The sequence below is a fragment of the Thyridium curvatum genome (genome assembly GCF_004353045.1).
Source record: "Thyridium curvatum strain D216 chromosome Unknown NODE_2_length_892811_cov_85.036431, whole genome shotgun sequence".
Classification (NCBI taxonomy): domain Eukaryota; kingdom Fungi; phylum Ascomycota; class Sordariomycetes; order Thyridiales; family Thyridiaceae; genus Thyridium; species Thyridium curvatum.
This window is the reverse complement of record NW_022156757.1, coordinates 874396-892811: the sequence shown is the minus strand read 5'-3', so window position 1 is coordinate 892811 and position 18416 is coordinate 874396. Positions and strand designations below refer to the sequence as shown.

Sequence of the window (18416 nt, the reverse complement as noted above, 5' to 3'; positions counted from 1 at the left end):
TTCCCCCCCCCCCCCCCCCCCCCCCCCTGGTCCCCTCAAGGCTTGTTCATTACCCGGTTCTCAATGATCTTCTCCCGCCACCGCCCTTTCCGCGACACTTTTCTGCACGGCTCGCGAAAAGCTGCTCTGAAGACGACGGAGAGAAAGCAACACACATTTGCCAGTCTGACATGTGCAATGATCAGGAATTGCGGCCGAGGCAACTCCTTGTGCCATGGGACTTGTGCGAGTTGAGCCGACATACAAGGACAACAACCCCCGACAATCCCCACTGCTTTGGTGTTATTCATGCCCCACGATCGTCACTCCTAAATGCCCCTGGAGGGCATCTCAGGGCACCCCCAAATGCGGATCGTCACCATCCTAGTTTGGTACTTCAAAGACGGCCGCACTGGTTGGGTGGTTGGGTGGCTCACTGGCAAGTCTGGCTTGCCCGTCTGACCTCTTGCCTCCTCCTTCTGCACATGCACAGAGTGATTCCGAAACTGACCCTCCATGGCGTTCCTTGTCTTTCCTCCAATGGGCTCAGATCGGCCGAGACTGGGCTCGTCTCGTGTAGGTACACCAGGTATTGCCCTGGATTCACCCGTGTGTGAGTCCCCATTTTGTAAACATCTGTTCTGCTGTTTGCTCTCATCTGTCAGCGCCGTTTCATTGTCTTTTTCCCGCACTTGACATTGCACTCTTGTCAAGGTGGCGCAAGGGACCCAAACCCTGTCAACTTCTGGGTCGGCCCTCGTTGTCAATGACGTCGCTATCCGCTCTCATCTACGCAAAATCCGTCTGGTCCCGCCCAGCTGGCATTGATAGATCCCCAATCCTGTGATTGGGATGCGCAGAGACGCTTGATCAAGTGTGCCTATCCTTCTTGATCAGGCCTGATTCCCATCTTCCTCTTCCTATTCAGCATGATCTTCACTAGCCTCCTCGGCTCGTCCCCAGCTGTGTGAGCAGCCCCTCACTCTCTCCCTTTGACGACCAGCAAGTCTGCACTGCAAAAAGTCCTTGTACATGATAGGGAGTAGATCTCCCCCATATTGAGCTCTGAGAGGATTGCTCCAACGGCGCTTTACTTCATCTTTTGCAACCCTTCTCCCGGGATCATTATTCCAAAGTCTTACCTTCATGGCTGCGTCTTGCCAAACAAACAACTATCTTGAGTATCTAAGGCACATCATCATCTCACCAGAGACGGTGATGCTGTTTGCCTTCATACGTACTGGGTCGGCCTCCCTCGCTCATACCTTCGCTTCTCACATCTTTTCAAACTGAGACGATCTTTACTCCTCCTTTCTTCTCCCAATTCGAATACACTTCGAATTCTCCATCACCCACCATGCCGCCCACGTTGGACTTGAGCCGGTCCAAGATGATCGTGTCACCGCCACGAATCAACCTGAGGCGAGCCACCTCCTACACGGGACACGACAAGGGCCCTCTGTCTTCGACTTCATCGAGATTCAGTTTTAACCACTTGTTACTCTCCTCGCCTCCGCCCTCGCCAGGGCTACCGCAGCTGGTCCCAAGGCCACGCAAACCCTCTCACACGCCTCGTCCCAGCCGAGTTTTCCGGGCTCTTCTATGGATGACGGGCATCGTCTCTCTTGTGTATCTGGCAGTGTCTTCGGTCCGCAGACCCGAACTGAGCCCCCTTTTCCAATGGCCACAGCAGGTGAAGGGCGACTATGAGATGGTCGCCCGCGATACATTGCCCGACTTTCCAACGCCAGTCATCGTGACGGACAGGGGAGGCAACGCGAAGTGGACAATCTACATTCCACCGAGCCACGGCTTTCCGCTCCCCGTACGAGAGTACTCTGCTATATGCTCAAAGTGCCGCGAGGTAGCTAGCAAGGTTGAGGCTCTTCAGAGCAGCCTGCAGAGCGCGGGACCATTTCATCTCGGTCACAGCAGTGCGAGAAAGCACTTTGTTGATGTTGCAGAAGCCGAGACCGCAGGCGTACTACCTGGAACTGTTTCCGTGTCTGCCCTCCTGAGTCAGCAAGAGCAGAGCGGAGGGCTGGTTGGCGCTAATCAGGACGGCTTGCTCGATCAACCCGTCTGCAGCATGTCTCTGACTTTTGTGTTGGAGTCCGAAGATGCCGGACTAGGGCAAACGGTTATGATGCTCTGGATCGCATACGCGATCGCTAAGAGAGAGGGCAGAGCCTTCTTCATCGATGACACGAGATGGGCGTACGGGCGTTATGTTGACATTTTCGAGGCACCTCCGCATCCTGGTTGCCGCCCGCCTCTACGTCACGAAATTGTCCCTTGCCCTAGACATGCTCGGCATCTTGTTGTCAGCAGCGCTACTACAAAGGGCTTTGTTGAGAGTATTCCCCCGGAGACATCCGACAGAGCATTGCGCAGCAAGCACTTCCAACTAGCTCGAACAGGTTTTGAAGATCTGTTTCTCCTGAACCGCGAGGATGCAGACTACGTCTCGACGAGAGTGAAGGACTTGAAAGGCCAGACCCGTGCAGAGGCAAGAGGTGCACCCGATGGAGTCATTGTTGGATTGCACGTCCGACGTGGCGACCGACACCCGTTTGATTTTCAGTACCGAGGGTCATACATCCCGCCGAGCATGTATACAGAACGGGCCTTGACCTCCGTGAACGCCGCATTGAACTCGGGCCGGGAGGTGGACGAGCTTGCCAAGACGAACTCTGTCTTTATTATTGCCTCCGACGACCCAACGGTGTACGAGATCGATGAGTTCAAAGGCGCAGCACGCGCCCAGGAGCGGATACGGCTGGCGGGCAAGGTCAACGTCGAGGCAGGCAACCCCGACAGGCGCGTCATGCACAAGTTTGTTGATGAAGCCTTCGGATGGGAGGGTGGATTCTTCGCGGCCATGTTCTGGAACCTTGGACTATCGACGCTTACCGCTGCCAACGCGCCCAAAGCCGCCGAGGCTCGGTCCAAGCCCTCAGCAGAGACCGTCAGGCTACGAAGCTTGGTGGGAAGGGCATACATGATGGACCTTGCTGTGCTCTCCCAGGCTAGTGATTCGGTCGTGTGTACTGTCAGCGCCATGGGTTGTCGACTGCTTGCCGTTATGCTTGGCCAGGAGAGAGCTTTTGACCAGCAAAGGTGGATAAATATCGACGGGGAGTACGGCTGGTCGATCCTACCGATATCTTGAGAATGATCTCTGGCATGCATGAAAACATCCTTCTCTTCTCAACATTCGTTTCCGGTACCTACAAGTCTTTAATCAGTGCCTTGAAGGCACTCATCGCATCCTCTGCTCACAGGACTGATACCTCTTGATGAGTGCATCTATCTATTGGCGAAGAAGGGTGGACAGCATTGGGTTTTGGCGTTTGCATTTGCACAGATGTATTAGGTGCAGCAACTGAGAATGTTGCACATGTGATACCAGGTGGCCGTCTTACAGGACGGACCAACACAGACTACGAGTTAGCGACTCATAATTTCATATTCTGTTGATACTTATACAATGCGATTCAATTAATGCTCGAAGTGCCTGCACAACAGTGACTGAGATGAAACGGACACTCTCTGCTCCAACTTGCTCTTCAACTTCAGGCAGGATATGACCCATTTGTCGAGGGTCATCGAATACCAGGCGTGTGTCTTCCGTCCTTGTATCCTTTGACTGAGATAGGAAGTTATCGAAAAGCAACACTCAAAGCAGACGACATCGGTGAGAAATATTGAACCGTAACATGTTCCACTGGCGTTCGCTTTCTGAACCGCTTTCAGGTAATCGTTCTACATCAATTGCTAAACGATCCCATCAGAGTGAAACACCAGTGCCTTTCCATTCATGCTGTGCAATGTGCTCCTGGCTCTCACGTTGCTCTGGCGAACGACTGCGTATTACCCCCTGCAGCTGAGTGAGTATTTGATCTCTCTATGGTCATTGCTCCAGTCCCCTGGTGGTGCAGATTTGCTATACGAACTGCGAAACAGGTGAGGTTAACATACACCGCCCAGGTGTCCAGGGTGAAGATTACAGGTCAACATGCTCGTAAGTTTCGCACCACATATCGATCGTGGCCCGCCCACAATGAAAGCTCTCAAATTTGTGTTAGGTCCGATGACCCGACAAGAACGGCCAAGTTATCAGAATCTTGCAGACCCGACATCTCGGCCCCCACGATCGAGGTCCCAGTAGTTGCGAGAGACCCTTGCTGCGTATTCGAGAGGTCCAGGTCAGAGCCGACGGACGTGGAAGTGCCCGCCCCTTTGCTGTTAGCAGCACTGCGACCCGTCTGCTTCTGCCGCTTTGTCGTCGGCTGAGGGGTTCCGAACAAGCGGTTCCGATAATTTTCAATGTCTCTTAGGGTGAAGACTGCATGCGGGTAGGCAAGCCTGAGCACGCTGTAGATCTCGCGCGGCTTGAGGCTCGTCGCCCTGGACATGGCCCTGATCAGGTTTTGAAGCTCCGGCGTGAGTTTGCGGTGGACGGTATGGGCTGCCAGCGAGTCGGAGGCGGGATGGTTATGGTTCGGCTCGGTAACCTCGAGAGTCCAAAGTCTGTTATTCTGTCGCAACGCTCTCGCGACAGCCTTCCATGGGCAGTCTGCCCCCTTGCTTGTTGTCACTTTGCGCACATTGGCGGTAGATGGTCGCAGGTTGCCCCGGTCGCAGATCAGGTCGACACGGGTTGGTTTCCCGTTAACGTGGTTGGATGATCGCCTCTTAACAAATCCCAGTCCCTGGGTCTTGGCCCAGGCGTTCAACTCTGTCATTAACTCGTCGAGGGTTGAGTAGAGACTGAAGGACAGACGGTGGTCTGCTGGCAGCGGGGGAGCGCATTCATCCACGGGCAATGTAGGAGCATTGGCCGTCGGATAGCCAGCCCTCCCCGAAGGAACCAGGGGCCGGACTTCCGGGTCCATCGTGCATGATATCAAAATATCTGGGTGCGCGACCTGTTGCTTGGACGTCTCCAAGATGGTTGAGGTTCCAGGCTGGAGTCTGGGCTTGTGGTTAGAGGATTGTGGTGACGGCAAAAGAGCGGCAGAATCTACACCGCCTTAATTTATCGGTAGAGACGGTGTAAGGAGTGACGATGGTGAGCGGAGAACAACACTCACTATTTGAATAGTTGCGTGCTTAGTTTGAACTCTTCTCCTCGCTGTCTGGAAATGAATTAAGCCTTGACCCCGAACTGCTTTTATCGATGAAGCTATGGCAGTCGGTAACCAGGGCTCTGAGAGCCACGACTGCTCCTGCCACCACTCAGCGCCGGCAGCTTCTCACGCTTGCCATTGAGTCTTCGTGTGATGATACCTGCGTGGCCATTCTCGAGAAGAAGGGCCAATCAGCAAAGTTGCACTTTCACAAGAAAATCACTTCTGACAATCGCCAGTTCGGCGGTATTCACCCCAGCGTGGCCGTGGCATCCCACACTGCTTGCTTGGCCAACCTGGTTCAGGAGTCGCTTGGTTCACTGCCCGCGGCAACGCGGCCTGAGCATCTGCCACCCTCCCCAGATGTTCTCTCTATCCCAGTGACCGATGGAGGGGTGAGCTATAGAGTGCGCCCGGACTTTGTCACGGTGACGCGAGGGCCTGGCATGACACCCAGCCTGTCCACTGGACTGAACACAGCTAAAGGTCTGTCAGTCGCCTGGCAGATCCCGTTTCTCGGGGTGAATCACATGCAGGCACATGCCCTTACTCCGAGACTGGTAAGGGCGCTCGGTCCGGAGGGGGTAGACGTTCCCCCTGAACCCGCGTTTCCCTTTCTCACTCTTCTCGTCTCGGGAGGACACACTCTTCTTGTTCACAGCCTTTCTCTCTGCGACCACCAAATACTGGCTCAAGCGTCGAATATTGCTATTGGGGATCTGATAGACAAATGTGCACGCGCCATCCTCCCTCCAGACCTCGTTGCCGCGCAGGAAAATGTCATGTACGGGCCTTTACTGGAAAGCTTTGCTTTTCCCAATGGCGAGATGGACTACGCGTACACAGCCCCCAAGAGGAGGAGGGATGAGATCGAGCCTTTTGAGTCGGGTCATGGCTGGTCTCTCGACCCTCCCTTGGCGGGATCTCGAGCTATGGAATACAATTTCTCGAGCCTGAATGGTGCCGTCATGCGGATTGCTGGACGAGAAACCATGGAGGTTTCCGAAAGGCAACTCCTGGCGCGGGCGACAATGAAGCTTGCTTTTGAGCATCTAGCTAGCAGGTTGTGCTTCTTCCTGAGCAACAACGACGTCACGCAGGCCGTGAAGACCTTGGTTGTTTCGGGAGGAGTGGCGAGCAATCGCTTTCTGATGCACGTGCTTCGCTCGATATTGGTTGCAAGAGGTTTCGGAGAGATCGATATCATCGCGCCTCCTCCGGCGCTGTGTACTGACAACGCCGCCATGATCGCCTGGACAGGAATGGAGATGTTCGAGGCGGGCTATAGAACCGATCTCTCAGTCCTGGCCAAACGGAAGTGGCCGATAGACACGTCGCAAGAGGGAGGAATACTGGGCACTGATGGCTGGATCAACATCAACGAAAGGGCCCAGACTATGTAAGTCCTTCTGAATGTGTCTTAACCATTGTAATATAGAATATGTAGGATACCCAGAATAGCAGATAAAGAGGAATGGAAATACCCGATGCAGCGTACTTTGAATCCCGTGGTTGATTTAGCTATGGTACAGTCTACCTTACACAGCAACTTACAGAGTCATGTTCTGAAAAGCATGTCGCCGTGCTGACTATGTTGACAATCTCCAATATTACAAGCCGTCTTCGGCACCATCTCAATTCCTCAGTCCAGCTCGCTTGTCACGTTGGTGAACTCGCCCTTCTCGAGCTTCGTCTTCCAGAAGATGGGGTTCGTGTCACTGAAACCGTGCTTGACCCATCCCTCCTCCTTGACGTGATAAAGGTTGATGAAGCCACCAGAATAGGCGTCTCGGTGCGTCGCCGCAAGTATGCTTCGGCGACCCAGCTCAAGGGCATCCTCCACGCTCAGATCATAGTTGTACTCGGCATCAAGAACACCGTAGGCGAATGTCTGACCGGAGCCGACACAGAACAGGTTGCCTGCCAGCCTTGTGCCGTCGGAATCGATGTAGTACAGTGCAGGCCCCTCCTCCTTGGTCACGCCAGCGCACATGGTGCCCATGCTCAGTCCCATGCCCTTGTACTGGTAGACCAGGTTGGCGAGGATCTTGCTGGCAGCCGCGACTGAAATGCGACGCTTGTGTCGGAGCTCGTGCAGGCGGCACTGCATGCCCAACCACGCAAGCCAGTACTGGCAGTCGGCAGCACCACCAGCCATGGTGCCCAGCAAACAAGAGTTGATCTCGATGACCTTCTTGACAGTCTGAGAGGCGATCCAGTTGCCTGCAGTCGCACGTGAATCGGTCGCGACGATGATACCACCTTGGAATCGGAAGGCGAGGGTAGTCGTTCCGTGGGCAATCTTGATAGGGCAGTCGGGGTTGGATCGGTCGTCTGTGGCAGCGCGAAGCCAGGATGAAGGCTGCGAAGTTCTCTGTCAGTGTCAAGGCGGGAGCAGACAGGCCGAACACGCATGTACGGACGGCCTTCCCTCGACAAGATCGACTTACGTGTGCTACAGGCGGCATGGCAAACTTGAGAGAGAGAGAAGGAACAGAATCGATGGCATCGAGCTCATCCTGATCTGAGAAGGGTTCGTTGCGTTGGAAAGCCGGGCGGCTGTACTGAGCCACGAGAGTGTCCATGGTGGCTGTCTTTGGGTGGCTACCGTGATGGAGCCCGGGGTGGTAATGTTGAGAGAGGGTCGTCCGTCAAAAAGAATGGCGATGATGGCCGTGTTGGGAGGCGCCTAGTCAGAATGGAGGATCGAACGGCCAGGAGATATCGTCGTCGTTGTGATGATGAGTGGTGGATGAGGATAACGATGGGTGAGAGTGGTGACGACCCAAGGCTGAAGCAAGCTTGTCTGGTCGTAGGCAGCTCCAAGCACGCGTTGACAGCTTGGGGTGGGACCTGGTGCTCGATTAGGTAAGGCGATTCGTGCTGGTTGGTACCTTGCATTACCTGGCTCCATTAGCCCATATCGCGGCTGCCAGTTGGTGCCACCCGTCCCTCAACTGTCCCTCTTCCCTGAGATAGGTACCTAAAGTTAGGTACCTAATGTAAGCAGAGATAAGGTAGGTAGGTAGGTTGGTACGGTGAGATAAGACTGGGCCACGGCCAAAAAACAACTATTGGAATGGTTTCAGGGGGACCCTCCAGCGATCAAAGGGGGCGACCGCACAGGGACCGCTCATATCACTGTGCAATTAGTTACGGCCCACGGGTCATATCCAATCACTCCGTCGATTTCAAGTCCACGAATGCCAGCTCATACTCCGTAATCGAATACCGCCATCGCGCTAGCAAAGCAGCCTCAAGCGCTAGCTAACGAGGTAAGTGTCCTCCTTCGTAAAGAGCAGCCTCCCCAAGTAAATTTTGGCGTCTGGATAATGATTCTGACCCCCGTCCACGCAGCCATTTTCCTTCATTCTTCTTCTTGAGTTGCCATTTGATTGTCAGCAGAGCACACAGCTGTGTGCTTCTTCTGGGCGAGTCCTTCTGGCGGCTTTCAATTCGGCTTTCTTCCTTCGTCTCGATGTTTTAATTGCGCTCCTCACACGCCTGCTCCCTTGATGCATTAAGGACAGCCCACTCTCAGGAGCAACCGCGCCTCCTCGTCCTCTTTTTCTTCGTGATATCCACGAACCGCTGTCGATCTCGACACTCTACGAACCCTCCTCCCCCATATCGCCGGACCCCATGGCACGACCTCTTGGACCAGTCCGCCTCAAGAAGGCGAACCCTCTCACTCTTGTGTTGGGGGCCGCCTTGTGTATATTCATCGTCTACTTCCTCGTCGGCCCCTCTGGGTCTCCCTCGACCTCCGCGACGAAACCCAAGGCCGCGTCCCACCCCCTATCGCCTCCAACCTCTCCCTTTCGCAAAACACCGGCCAAATCCAATGGCAAGGTAGCTCCGCCACCAGTTGCTCGCTACAACCTGAACAATGTGACCATCACGAGCGACCCCATTGGCAACAGAGAGAGCATCCTCATCCTCACCCCGCTTGCTCGGTTCTACCCGGAGTACTGGAACAACTTGCTCAAGCTCTCCTACCCTCACGATCTCATCACGATTGGCTTCATCATCCCTAAGAACAAGGAGGGCAATGCTGCGACGGCGGCACTTCAGGACCAAATAACGAAGACCCAAAAGTATGGTGCTGAGAAGGACCGCTTCAAGAGTATCGTTATCCTCCGTCAAGATTTCGACCCCCCTCTTCTCTCCCAAGATGAGAGCGAAAGGCACAAGATGCAAAACCAAAAGGTCCGTCGGGCGGCTATGGCCAAGGCCAGGAACTCGTTGCTCTTCACCACTCTTGGTCCAGCTACTTCTTGGGTCCTCTGGCTGGATTCCGACATCATCGAGACTCCGTCCACCCTGATCCAAGACCTGGCCAAGCACGACAAGCCAATCATCGTCCCCAACTGCTACCAGCGATACTACAACACCGACACCAAGCAGATGGACGCGCGACCTTACGACTTTAACAACTGGCAGGACAGCCCTACTGCCCAGGAGCTCGCGGCCAAGATGGGCCCTGACGATATCCTTCTCGAGGGCTACGCAGAAATGGCAACTTACCGTGCCCTCATGGCTTATATGGAACCGGAGACCACCAGCATCGACGAGACCGTAGCTTTAGACGGTGTTGGTGGCACCGCACTGCTTGTCAAGGCTGATGTCCACCGCGACGGAGCCATGTTCCCGCCTTTCGCTTTCTACCATCTCATAGAAACAGAAGGATTCACCAAGATGGCGAAAAGGTTAGGCTGGCAGGCCTTTGGCTTGCCAAACTACAAGGTATGTCACACGTCCTACCATGTCACTGCTCCTGGCGCGACTTATGTGGCCTGACCTCGTCGCACTAGATATACCATTACAACGAATAAGATATTTCCATTGTCCGAAATGCTTTTTTTCAAGAGATGATAGAGGCTATGCTCTAAAGGCCAGCATGGCGGGGAAATGATGAAGCGTTATGGGCATAGATTCGATCCAGGCTATTGGACTCCCTTGTTATCTGTACGATACGGACTGGCGTCAGGGGAAACACAGCCTAGGTCTCACGGGGCGCATTGACTCGAATGTATAACGAGGGCATACCAAGCATCCGCGTGAATCGCGATGGAATAACAAAATCATGTTTCTATCTGTCTATGGTATGAATGATGCAATGATGCAGTTCAAGTACAAGAACAAGCTCGCAAACATGTGGTATCTATCATGCCTCATCTGTCCAAGTCCGAGAAAATTCAGAACAGCGCGCGGTGTGACGTATGGTATGGAACCCCGACTTTCAGTTGTTGTGGCGCAAGTGACACCATATTGTACCATCTGGTCGAAAATCCGTACCCGGTGATAGTGCAACCCGGTTCCAAGGCAGCACGGTGATATCCTGACCCTTACTCGCCGTCGTACCGGTCGTCCTGGCAGGCAAACTCCACCAGCCTCCGCGTGCCCACGACATCGCCGCCGCGCAGCAGGGCAGCGACGTCGACGTTGAGCGGGCTGTCGGTCTCGGGGCAGCTGAGCAGCATGCGCACGGCGCGGACGCATTCGAGGATGCTGTACGCGGGGGTCCAGGCGTCCTTGAGCAGGTCGAGGCATATCTCGCCGGTCGTGGGCGCGACGTTGGCGTGCACGACGGGGGTGACGAAGCGGATCTGCGGCGGCTGGAGGGGGTAGGTCGGCGGGATGACTATGCTGAGGAGCCAACGGCCATCTGGAGAGCGGAGAGACAAGCTGTTAGTAAAGACACATCGTGCGTGCACGCGAACCCGTTCTTTGGCTCGCAAGAATGAAACAGGAGGCGAACATAAAGAACGGCTCGCCCCAGGTCATGCTGCGGTAGGAGACGCACCGTCGTATCCGGATCCAATGTCCTTCCCGTTGACAACCGCCTCCCAAGTCAAGAGCTCGCCTTCGCTGACCGGACCTAGGCGCTCGATACCCTTCTCTTCGACTTTCTCAGTATTCCACGTGTCGAGCTCCTTGATCAGACGCTTGGTTGCACTGCGCGCCGAGGCCATGTTGTCTGTCGTGGATGCTAGTATAGGTCTCGACGACCGAGTCCACAGAAGCCAAAACTGAGGTGTTCTCGCTTAGGGATCATATATTAGACATGATCGAGCTGTTCGATCCCAGAACGTGATTACAAGTGTCCGTACCCCAGGCAATCACTGGCGTTGGAGGTTTGTGAGCTGGAGAGCTGGAGAACTGAAAGGCACAGAGGCGAGCTGAGTCGAGCCAATGATTCGATACCTCGGTAGGCTGGGAAGACCCCCGAACTAGCGTATTCCACACCATCTTCCTTCCCTTGGACTCTACACTCCCAAGTGATGGTCAGATTAGTTGACGGACTGCTAACAGAAGTACTTGACTATCCATCAAGCCCATCGGATTTAGGTAGTGGGATAGCCCTTCTGAGTTCTAGGGCAAGGATGTGACAAGGATATTGATTGTTAAGATCGAGGTAGCTCCTGATGAACTTCCGTCAACTATTCAGACACCCACTTGACTCCTTGTAAAGGACACTCAAGAAGGTAGGCATGATCAACCACAGCAAACAAGGTTCGAAGACTGTACTACTGAAGAGTCTATTGAGATTGTATTTTTTATGGGTTTCCATAGACCTCGTCTAATGTAATTTAGAGACAGCTTTGGCGGCCTTCCAGTCATCGAGGAAGACCTTCCATGACACAGCCCTGTAGGAAAATTATGTTCATCCGTGAAAGAAAGTAGTTACAAGTAATCATCATCAAAATGCAAAGAAAATGTCTTTCCATCGTGCCGCCGGCTTACTCGGCATACTAGGGCAAGATGCCCCGTAAACCATTGAGTGTCAGCGTGTAAGTATATGTTCATTGCCATCATCAATACCGATTCAATCCCGTCGAAAGCTCGACACCCAACCGGAACAGTAAAGCCAGTGCAAAATGGAGGAGGTAGTGGGTTGATCATATCTTCAGCCACGTACTCTGCCTGCATCTGCGTCACAGCATCAAACATGCCTAAGCAAGATGAGACAGTCGTAGTGACTAGCCGACAAGAGATGTGCATCTGATCGTCAACTCGTCGCGATACTCCGAGGGTCATACAGATGTTCGGTGGAACAGTGCGTGGCGGCTTCAGCCACACATTTCCGCAAATGTTGATCAACACCAAGTATCCTTCGAACGACTCCAAAACGAGTGCATACGGACGGCCATAAGACAGTGGCCAGCGACCAGCCAATGTGGAATTTCTCAAGGGGCTGAGTTCTCCTTGGCCTTCCAAAACTGCATCATACGGCTGAGACGTTTCGTTTTGCTCACCACCTTTGCCTTCTTTTCTGGTTCGCTAGGGAAGGAGACTTCCATGGAAAGCTTGCTTCGCTCCCCATGAGACGTACTAATGAGCCGGTGCAGACTAGCCAAGCTTGATCGACGCCGACCAAAGGCTGTCGAAGTGAAAGAGGCTGGCCGCTCACCGCGAAATGCTGGCTGCGGCCGAGGCTGGACAAAAGCACTATCCCTGGTCATGGTCGAATTGCTGCTGGTCAGGGATGGCATGTCGCTTGAAAGTCGGACCTCTGGGCCTGGTTCTCCCATAAGGAGAGACTGGAGGTTGTCATCAGTTACTGATGAAGGTGCCGTCGACATTCTGTTCGTATCATAGGATATTGGCGAACGCGGAGATGGAAAGGCCGACGAATGAGACATTGTGTATGGGCTGACAGGCGCCAAGGACTGTGTCGGCAGATGGAGCGGGCTGATCTCCACCGGTGCCAGATCTCGGCCTCGAAGCACACGTCGGGGCGAAGGGGTTGTCGAAGTCGAGGACTCCGCGATATCACAAGCACTGGCCCTGTCCTCGAAGGTGAAATCCATGGCTTCTTCTTCAATAACCTCCTCGTGGAGAGAGCTAGCGGAGTACTCGGACTTGAGAGCAACGCTGGGTTGTGTCCTGTCATCATCGCTGATTCCACTAAGGTTACTGCCGCGCCGACTGAGACCCATGGATGAGCGAGAGTCGTCTACCAAGTCTGAAGCCTTGTCCATCTGCTTGTCTGACTGGTCGGTCACCCTGATATCGATGCTGGCAGGCTTCTCTTCCGGTGCCAGTTCAGTATTTTGTTGTGGAGACATCTCCGGGCTTGAGGTTTCGAGATCGGTCTCTCCACCTTCTTCTTCCTCCACCTCGTTCTCCTCATCCTCTTCAAAAACGTCCGCCATAGTTGAATTGCTGCTGAAACGAGGAAGTCCTGCTCGGTTAAAGGGCGGCATCTCTGGGGCACTCTCTGCGCGTCTATGCGAATAGTGCATGCCAGGGCCTGTAAAGCGACTCATGCCTGCCGCGCTATGCATTTGACGGCGTGAACTGCCACCAGACCGTTGAGCAGCCTCCCATTCAGCGTTGCGAGGTAGCGGGGTGTTAAAAGGCCCCAGTGCTGCATCTAGATCAATCATGGGGAACGAGGCATCGTCATCTGGCTCCGCGCTCGGTCGAGGTCTCCAAGAGGTGTCCACAGTGGCACCACCCTGCGAATCTGTGACAAGAACTGTCGGTGTGACAAGAACGCTTGGCGTGTCAATGATCTCAAACTCATCGTTGAGGTCCATGGTTCGCGGAGGCGGCGGAGTTGGCGCCCTACGGTTCTTACGCCGGGGTTTGGATTTGCGGGTTAGAATGGAGCCAGCCCATGTCCTAACCTTCTTCTTCTTCTTCTTGCTCGCCTTCCTTCCCGCAGCTTTATCCGGCGAAGCGTTCTGGTCGCGCGTTGCTTGAATGGCCACGGGTTCGTGCTCAGGCGACAGTGGAGTCGTTTCTGGCAGTTGCACTTCCGTATCCGAGGAGCTGGGACTGATGGGACGCAAACGCGTCGGAGAGCTAGCTCCAACAAAAGGGTCCAGGCTGAAGAAAGACCATCGCTTCGGCGTTTTCGAGGGGCTTGGGGTGGGTGGGTTGGTGAGGTCCGGCAGAGCAAGGGGTGCCAAATTCGGTATTGAGTTGCGTCGTCGGGGGCATGTGCTGCTGACTTCGTCATCATTCAGCGTAGGGACACGCTCAAGAACAGCGCCAGCAGTACTTGGGCGCGAGTCTGTAGTGCGGGAAGCGTTCCGACTATGGGAGGCCGCCGGTTCCCTGTCTGCAATTGTCGAATTACTCAACGAGATTATGGATGAGATGCTACCCGAGACAGAATGGCCCATACGCGCAGTCACCGTGCTGGAAGTATCACTAGAGACCAACGACAATGGCCTCGGAATGAACTCCAAGGTGTCTGAAAAGCCAACTCGAGCGCGGGCCGCGGGTTTCGACGATGGCGTCGGTGGGACGCTTGCCGGTTTCGTCTCCGTCCGTAAACTCGCGTTCTCCGCGGCGGTCTGCGTTGAACTCAAATACTGCCTCAACTCGGGCTCGGACCGCGTAGGCAAGGGCGGTATCTCGGGGAACGCGTAACTCGCCCGGCCACCGAAGTCGGCAGGACTGGAAGGCGCGCTGCTCCCTCGAAGGGCTGGGCTTGAAGGGCTGTTTGGTTTCAGGATCATTGATAGATCATGGCTTGATATAGCTGCGGACCGTCTATGAGCATGGCCACGGCGTCCGGAGGGCTTCACTGGGGCGAGGTTCGGCGACATCATGCCACTCTCTGATTTCGTCGGACTTGTGCTCATCAGCGTGATCGACTCTCCAGCCCGTAATTTGCCGCCAACAAACTCGCTCCCTCCTCTCCTGTGGCCTGCGCCAGATGGCCTAATCGGAATGGCATGCGGTGACTGCGGCGATTGTGGAGGGCTAAGCAGTGCATGTTCCGGAGAAGGAGCACCGTCCATAGTCGCTCCAGGGTTGAAGTTGAAATTGGGCAGAGCCTCTGATCTTGATGGCCGCTTTTCGTGCTTGGGGGCCATGGCGAAGGCAAGATCCTCTGTGTCTAGAGTCGATCTCGATCTTCTTCCCGTCGCTCTAGACAAGGACGAGGGCGCTGACGAGGTCGAATGTCGGGCGGGAAAGACAAAATGAGGGTTCGGTGGGGGAGGCTGAGCACGAGGCGACGAGTGCTGTTGGGCGAAAGTCGATTGACCAATCTCGACATCGTTCAAGTCTTGAGCATCGGCATGGGACAAGCCGGGAGCCATCGAGGGGGGGTTGAAATCAGGACAAGCCGCTGCGGCCTGAGAAGGCAAGTCGCGGGCTACAGTCGTCGCCATGACTGCCACGGTGGCGCCGCAACGAACTGGACGAGCAGCTAGAATATCAAGGACAACATCGAGGTAAAGGAGAAGGTATTCCGTCAAGGGACCGATCGAGTGCGTGCCAGCTCTGAAAATGCTTGATTATATTCCCCCTGAGATGTCGGGCGTGGCGTTCGGGCGTCGAGGCCGCCGCGAGGTCTGTTGATTATGGTGTTAGGATAATGCTGACGATGGCGATTGCAACGACAATGACAAGGCGGTGACAAAGAAAGTGAAATGAACACACAAGTCTAGACTGCTTACTTCAAAGTCAATCTGTCGTCACTAGGGAATCGTAAGAATTGCAGGCAGTGGAGAAATCAAGATGCAATGCTAGAATAATCAAGACTGAAATCTGGGCTTTTGAACGGAGAGGATGCAATGTATCGAAAAGAAAAAGGAGTGGACGGGCAAGACCAGCGCAAGATATTAGAATCTGCGTGCTGGAATTGGCCCAGTGGAAGAGAATGCCGTCGTGAAGAGGCGAGAGGTGAGGGCGGACGGTGAGCTATGGAGATGTTTTGTTGGAGGTGGACGGACAGAAGCGCAGACCAGGAGGGAGAAACGAAAGTTCACACAGAGTCCCAGCTTACTAGCGTTAGAGAGACTGCGGGCGACCATGTGCTCGGGGGGGGGGGGGGGGGGGTTGTTGCAGTGCAGGCAGCCAGCAGAATTGAGTGGGGGGGGGAGAGACTGAGGACCACCCCCGGCTAAGGACAGGGAGGTGCGAGGGCCGAGACAGCGAGTGGGTATCGAAGTCAAGGCGTTGTTTGTTGGATCAAGTGGTCCCTAATGTTACCACCTGCTTGACTGGACTCTACGAGATTTGACTTCTCAAGGCCATGATAAACTTCCAATTCCCGTTGTCCTTTTTTTCCCTTTCCTGGTAAACACGTTTGGTCAAGACCCATATCCGTAATGACTGGTGTGGAGGAGCAATTCAGCCCTCTTCTGAAGCCGCACCTCCGTCCGACGCCTTAGGGCCACTCTAAACGGAATAGGCAGCGGTCGAGTCAAGCAACAAGAGGACATTCAGGTGAAAGCCACTTCAAGGTTTGCTAGTGTCCCATCTCGTTCGTGAAAATGCGGTCTAATTGCTGGGCTCAATGGACACACGCCTGTTCCGTCAGCCCAAAAAGCACTAAGTCGGTGGCGTGGGCGGGAAATGGGACATGGAGAAGTGAAAGGTGGTGTGTGTGTGTGGGCCTGGGCCGTATTTGGTGGCATTGGCACGGCACGCTCTACTGCGACTTTTAATGGATGGGCGCTCAACTTTAGCCATTCAGGAGGCCCGAATCGCTCTATCGACCGGGGCAGGGGCTTCATCTCTGCTACTCCGTACCTGGGCGACATGGGGGGTCTGTACTTGTAGATGGATGATGCGGCACGGGAGACGGAGCCTTCCTCCATTCCTTGACCTGCCATACGGTAGGTATGTACCTGGTTTGCCGGCTCAAGACAGAAACGCTTTTCTTTGTTTGACTTTGACGAATCCACTTCCTTAATTCAGTTCTCTCCCGAAAGGATTGTCAGTAGATCTCCGGAGTTAAAAAGGCGAATCTCAAACTGCGATGATAGAGACCCACGAGACCTTAATAAGGCGCACAAAGTGAAGAGCAGGCTTGAGGCCGGCCTCGCGTGGTTTGCCACAACGACGAGCAAGCGTGCGCGAGCGACTGGAGATCATGGCTCTCGCAATATGAAGGTTGGCCGACTCTCCGTATGCATGCCTACAGTATTACTGGTCTAGATGCCTTGAGGAGTGACTTTGATGGCCGTGTCGCTGACGTCGAAACACAGTGGCACAGGCTGGCCTGCTCGTCGCACTGGAGGCTTTCTATTGTTTGTTCTCGAGCCTCAGCAGTAGCCACAACTCGTCCTGAGGAGTTTACAAGTAGATACGCACAACCAGCCACGGATTCCCAGTGTGTCCAGGCTCCGTCCCTCAGAGGATCTGGTTCTCCCCACCACAATTACCCGCATGCGAAATAGTCGTACAAGTAGATTCGCGGAGGTTACAGTTCGGGTTTGGCCCCCACTTGGGGACTGCACCGGGGGACGAATGGCCAGCTGAGAGTGGTTCCTGGTGCGTGCTGCCCCTGAACCACTTCTGCAGGTTGACCTTTTGAGCCAAGCGATCCCAATCGAGCAATGATGCAGCAGCAGGGTTCCGCGCATTGTCCAGGTTCCATTGCCTCTCTCCCCTGAGAGACTGCCTCACACCAGCGCGCACTCCGTGTGCTTGCATGATACCTAAGACCATGCAGCTACTACGAGTGCTGTAAAAAGGACTGAGAGCCTAGAGGTTTGCGACTTTTTTGTTGCACAAAGATGGATGTGTACATACCCACCGAGGTAATCTGCACATGTGAACAAGATTGCTGGAAACAGACATTGGAGCCAGCCTTATCGGTCAACACTCCTCTCTGTAAGTTACCGTAGGTTGTCCAAGGGTCCACATCAAGGCCTGCTCTCGTGAGCTTTGGGCTACGTAGATCTACGGAGTACGTAGGCAAGTAAGTTGGGACATTTCTGAGTTCGTATCCTCCCTCCTCCAGAGGGTAGCAGTCGATTAATATGGCCGGCTACCTGTCATGAAGATTAGTGCCTCCTTTCTTAGTTGCTTCATGTTATCTGTGCAAGCAAGGTCTACTTCCTAGCCTTGCTAGAGCGGATAGTGTACTTGCAATAGTCGAGGAATCGAGACATATCTTATTATCGTTGAAGATGGTTTCTGCACCGGACTCTTGTCGCACATGGCTACCTGCCCTGTTTGTCTGATTCTGTACACGTCATTCTCAAGAGATTGATCCGAGGCAGTGGAGATTCAGCGATCTAAGAATATCTCTTAGACCTTGCTTTTAGCTGGGCCCGATAATGATAATACCTGACTTTATGGGACCTCAAGGCGGAGTGTGCGTAGACTCGCAATCTCATCTCAGCGTCTCATTTCCCACTAATTACACTCAGCTTTCCCCGTCGAACAGTAGCTGCCTCTAATGGCGAGAATCTACTTCAGATGGAACTCGAAATATACACAAAGCCTGACTAGCTAGCAATATAGGTATTCTGTTGCCTTTTTGTAGATGTCAAAGTGACGGCGCTGTACTTGAATTGTTCAGTTTGTTGCCTACGAAGTAGTTTG

The 18416-nt window shown here is 54.1% G+C and overlaps 7 protein-coding genes across 7 annotated transcripts; 3 read left to right on the top strand and 4 right to left on the bottom strand.

The window, feature by feature from the left end:
* Positions 1-1336: 1336 nt before the first annotated feature.
* E0L32_000678 (uncharacterized protein) lies at positions 1337-3151 on the top strand (the record flags this gene model as incomplete). The annotated part of the gene is made up of 1 exon (XM_031141457.1): positions 1337-3151. One exon carries the CDS (start codon positions 1337-1339, stop codon positions 3149-3151), a length of 1815 nt encoding a protein of 604 aa, XP_030995995.1.
* A 901-nt stretch (positions 3152-4052) lies between these two features.
* Positions 4053-4877, bottom strand: E0L32_000677 (uncharacterized protein; the record flags this gene model as incomplete). Its single annotated transcript, XM_031141445.1, has 1 exon — positions 4053-4877. One exon carries the CDS (start codon positions 4875-4877, stop codon positions 4053-4055), a length of 825 nt encoding a protein of 274 aa, XP_030995994.1.
* Positions 4878-5161: 284 nt separating this feature from the next.
* On the top strand, positions 5162-6514 carry E0L32_000676 (uncharacterized protein; the record flags this gene model as incomplete). Its single annotated transcript, XM_031141434.1, has 1 exon — positions 5162-6514. One exon carries the CDS (start codon positions 5162-5164, stop codon positions 6512-6514), a length of 1353 nt encoding a protein of 450 aa, XP_030995993.1.
* Positions 6515-6753: 239 nt separating this feature from the next.
* On the bottom strand, positions 6754-7696 carry E0L32_000675 (uncharacterized protein; the record flags this gene model as incomplete). The annotated part of the gene is made up of 2 exons (XM_031141423.1): positions 6754-7473; positions 7562-7696. 2 exons carry the CDS (start codon positions 7694-7696, stop codon positions 6754-6756), a joined length of 855 nt encoding a protein of 284 aa, XP_030995992.1.
* Positions 7697-8753: 1057 nt separating this feature from the next.
* On the top strand, positions 8754-9911 carry E0L32_000674 (uncharacterized protein; the record flags this gene model as incomplete). Its single annotated transcript, XM_031141412.1, has 1 exon — positions 8754-9911. One exon carries the CDS (start codon positions 8754-8756, stop codon positions 9909-9911), a length of 1158 nt encoding a protein of 385 aa, XP_030995991.1.
* A 548-nt stretch (positions 9912-10459) lies between these two features.
* E0L32_000673 (uncharacterized protein) lies at positions 10460-11086 on the bottom strand (the record flags this gene model as incomplete). The annotated part of the gene is made up of 2 exons (XM_031141401.1): positions 10460-10779; positions 10918-11086. The coding sequence occupies 2 exons, from the start codon at positions 11084-11086 to the stop codon at positions 10460-10462; spliced, it is 489 nt and encodes a 162-aa protein (XP_030995990.1).
* A 1215-nt stretch (positions 11087-12301) lies between these two features.
* On the bottom strand, positions 12302-15247 carry E0L32_000672 (uncharacterized protein; the record flags this gene model as incomplete). Its single annotated transcript, XM_031141390.1, has 1 exon — positions 12302-15247. The coding sequence occupies one exon, from the start codon at positions 15245-15247 to the stop codon at positions 12302-12304; it is 2946 nt and encodes a 981-aa protein (XP_030995989.1).
* Between the last annotated feature and the right edge of the window lie 3169 nt (positions 15248-18416).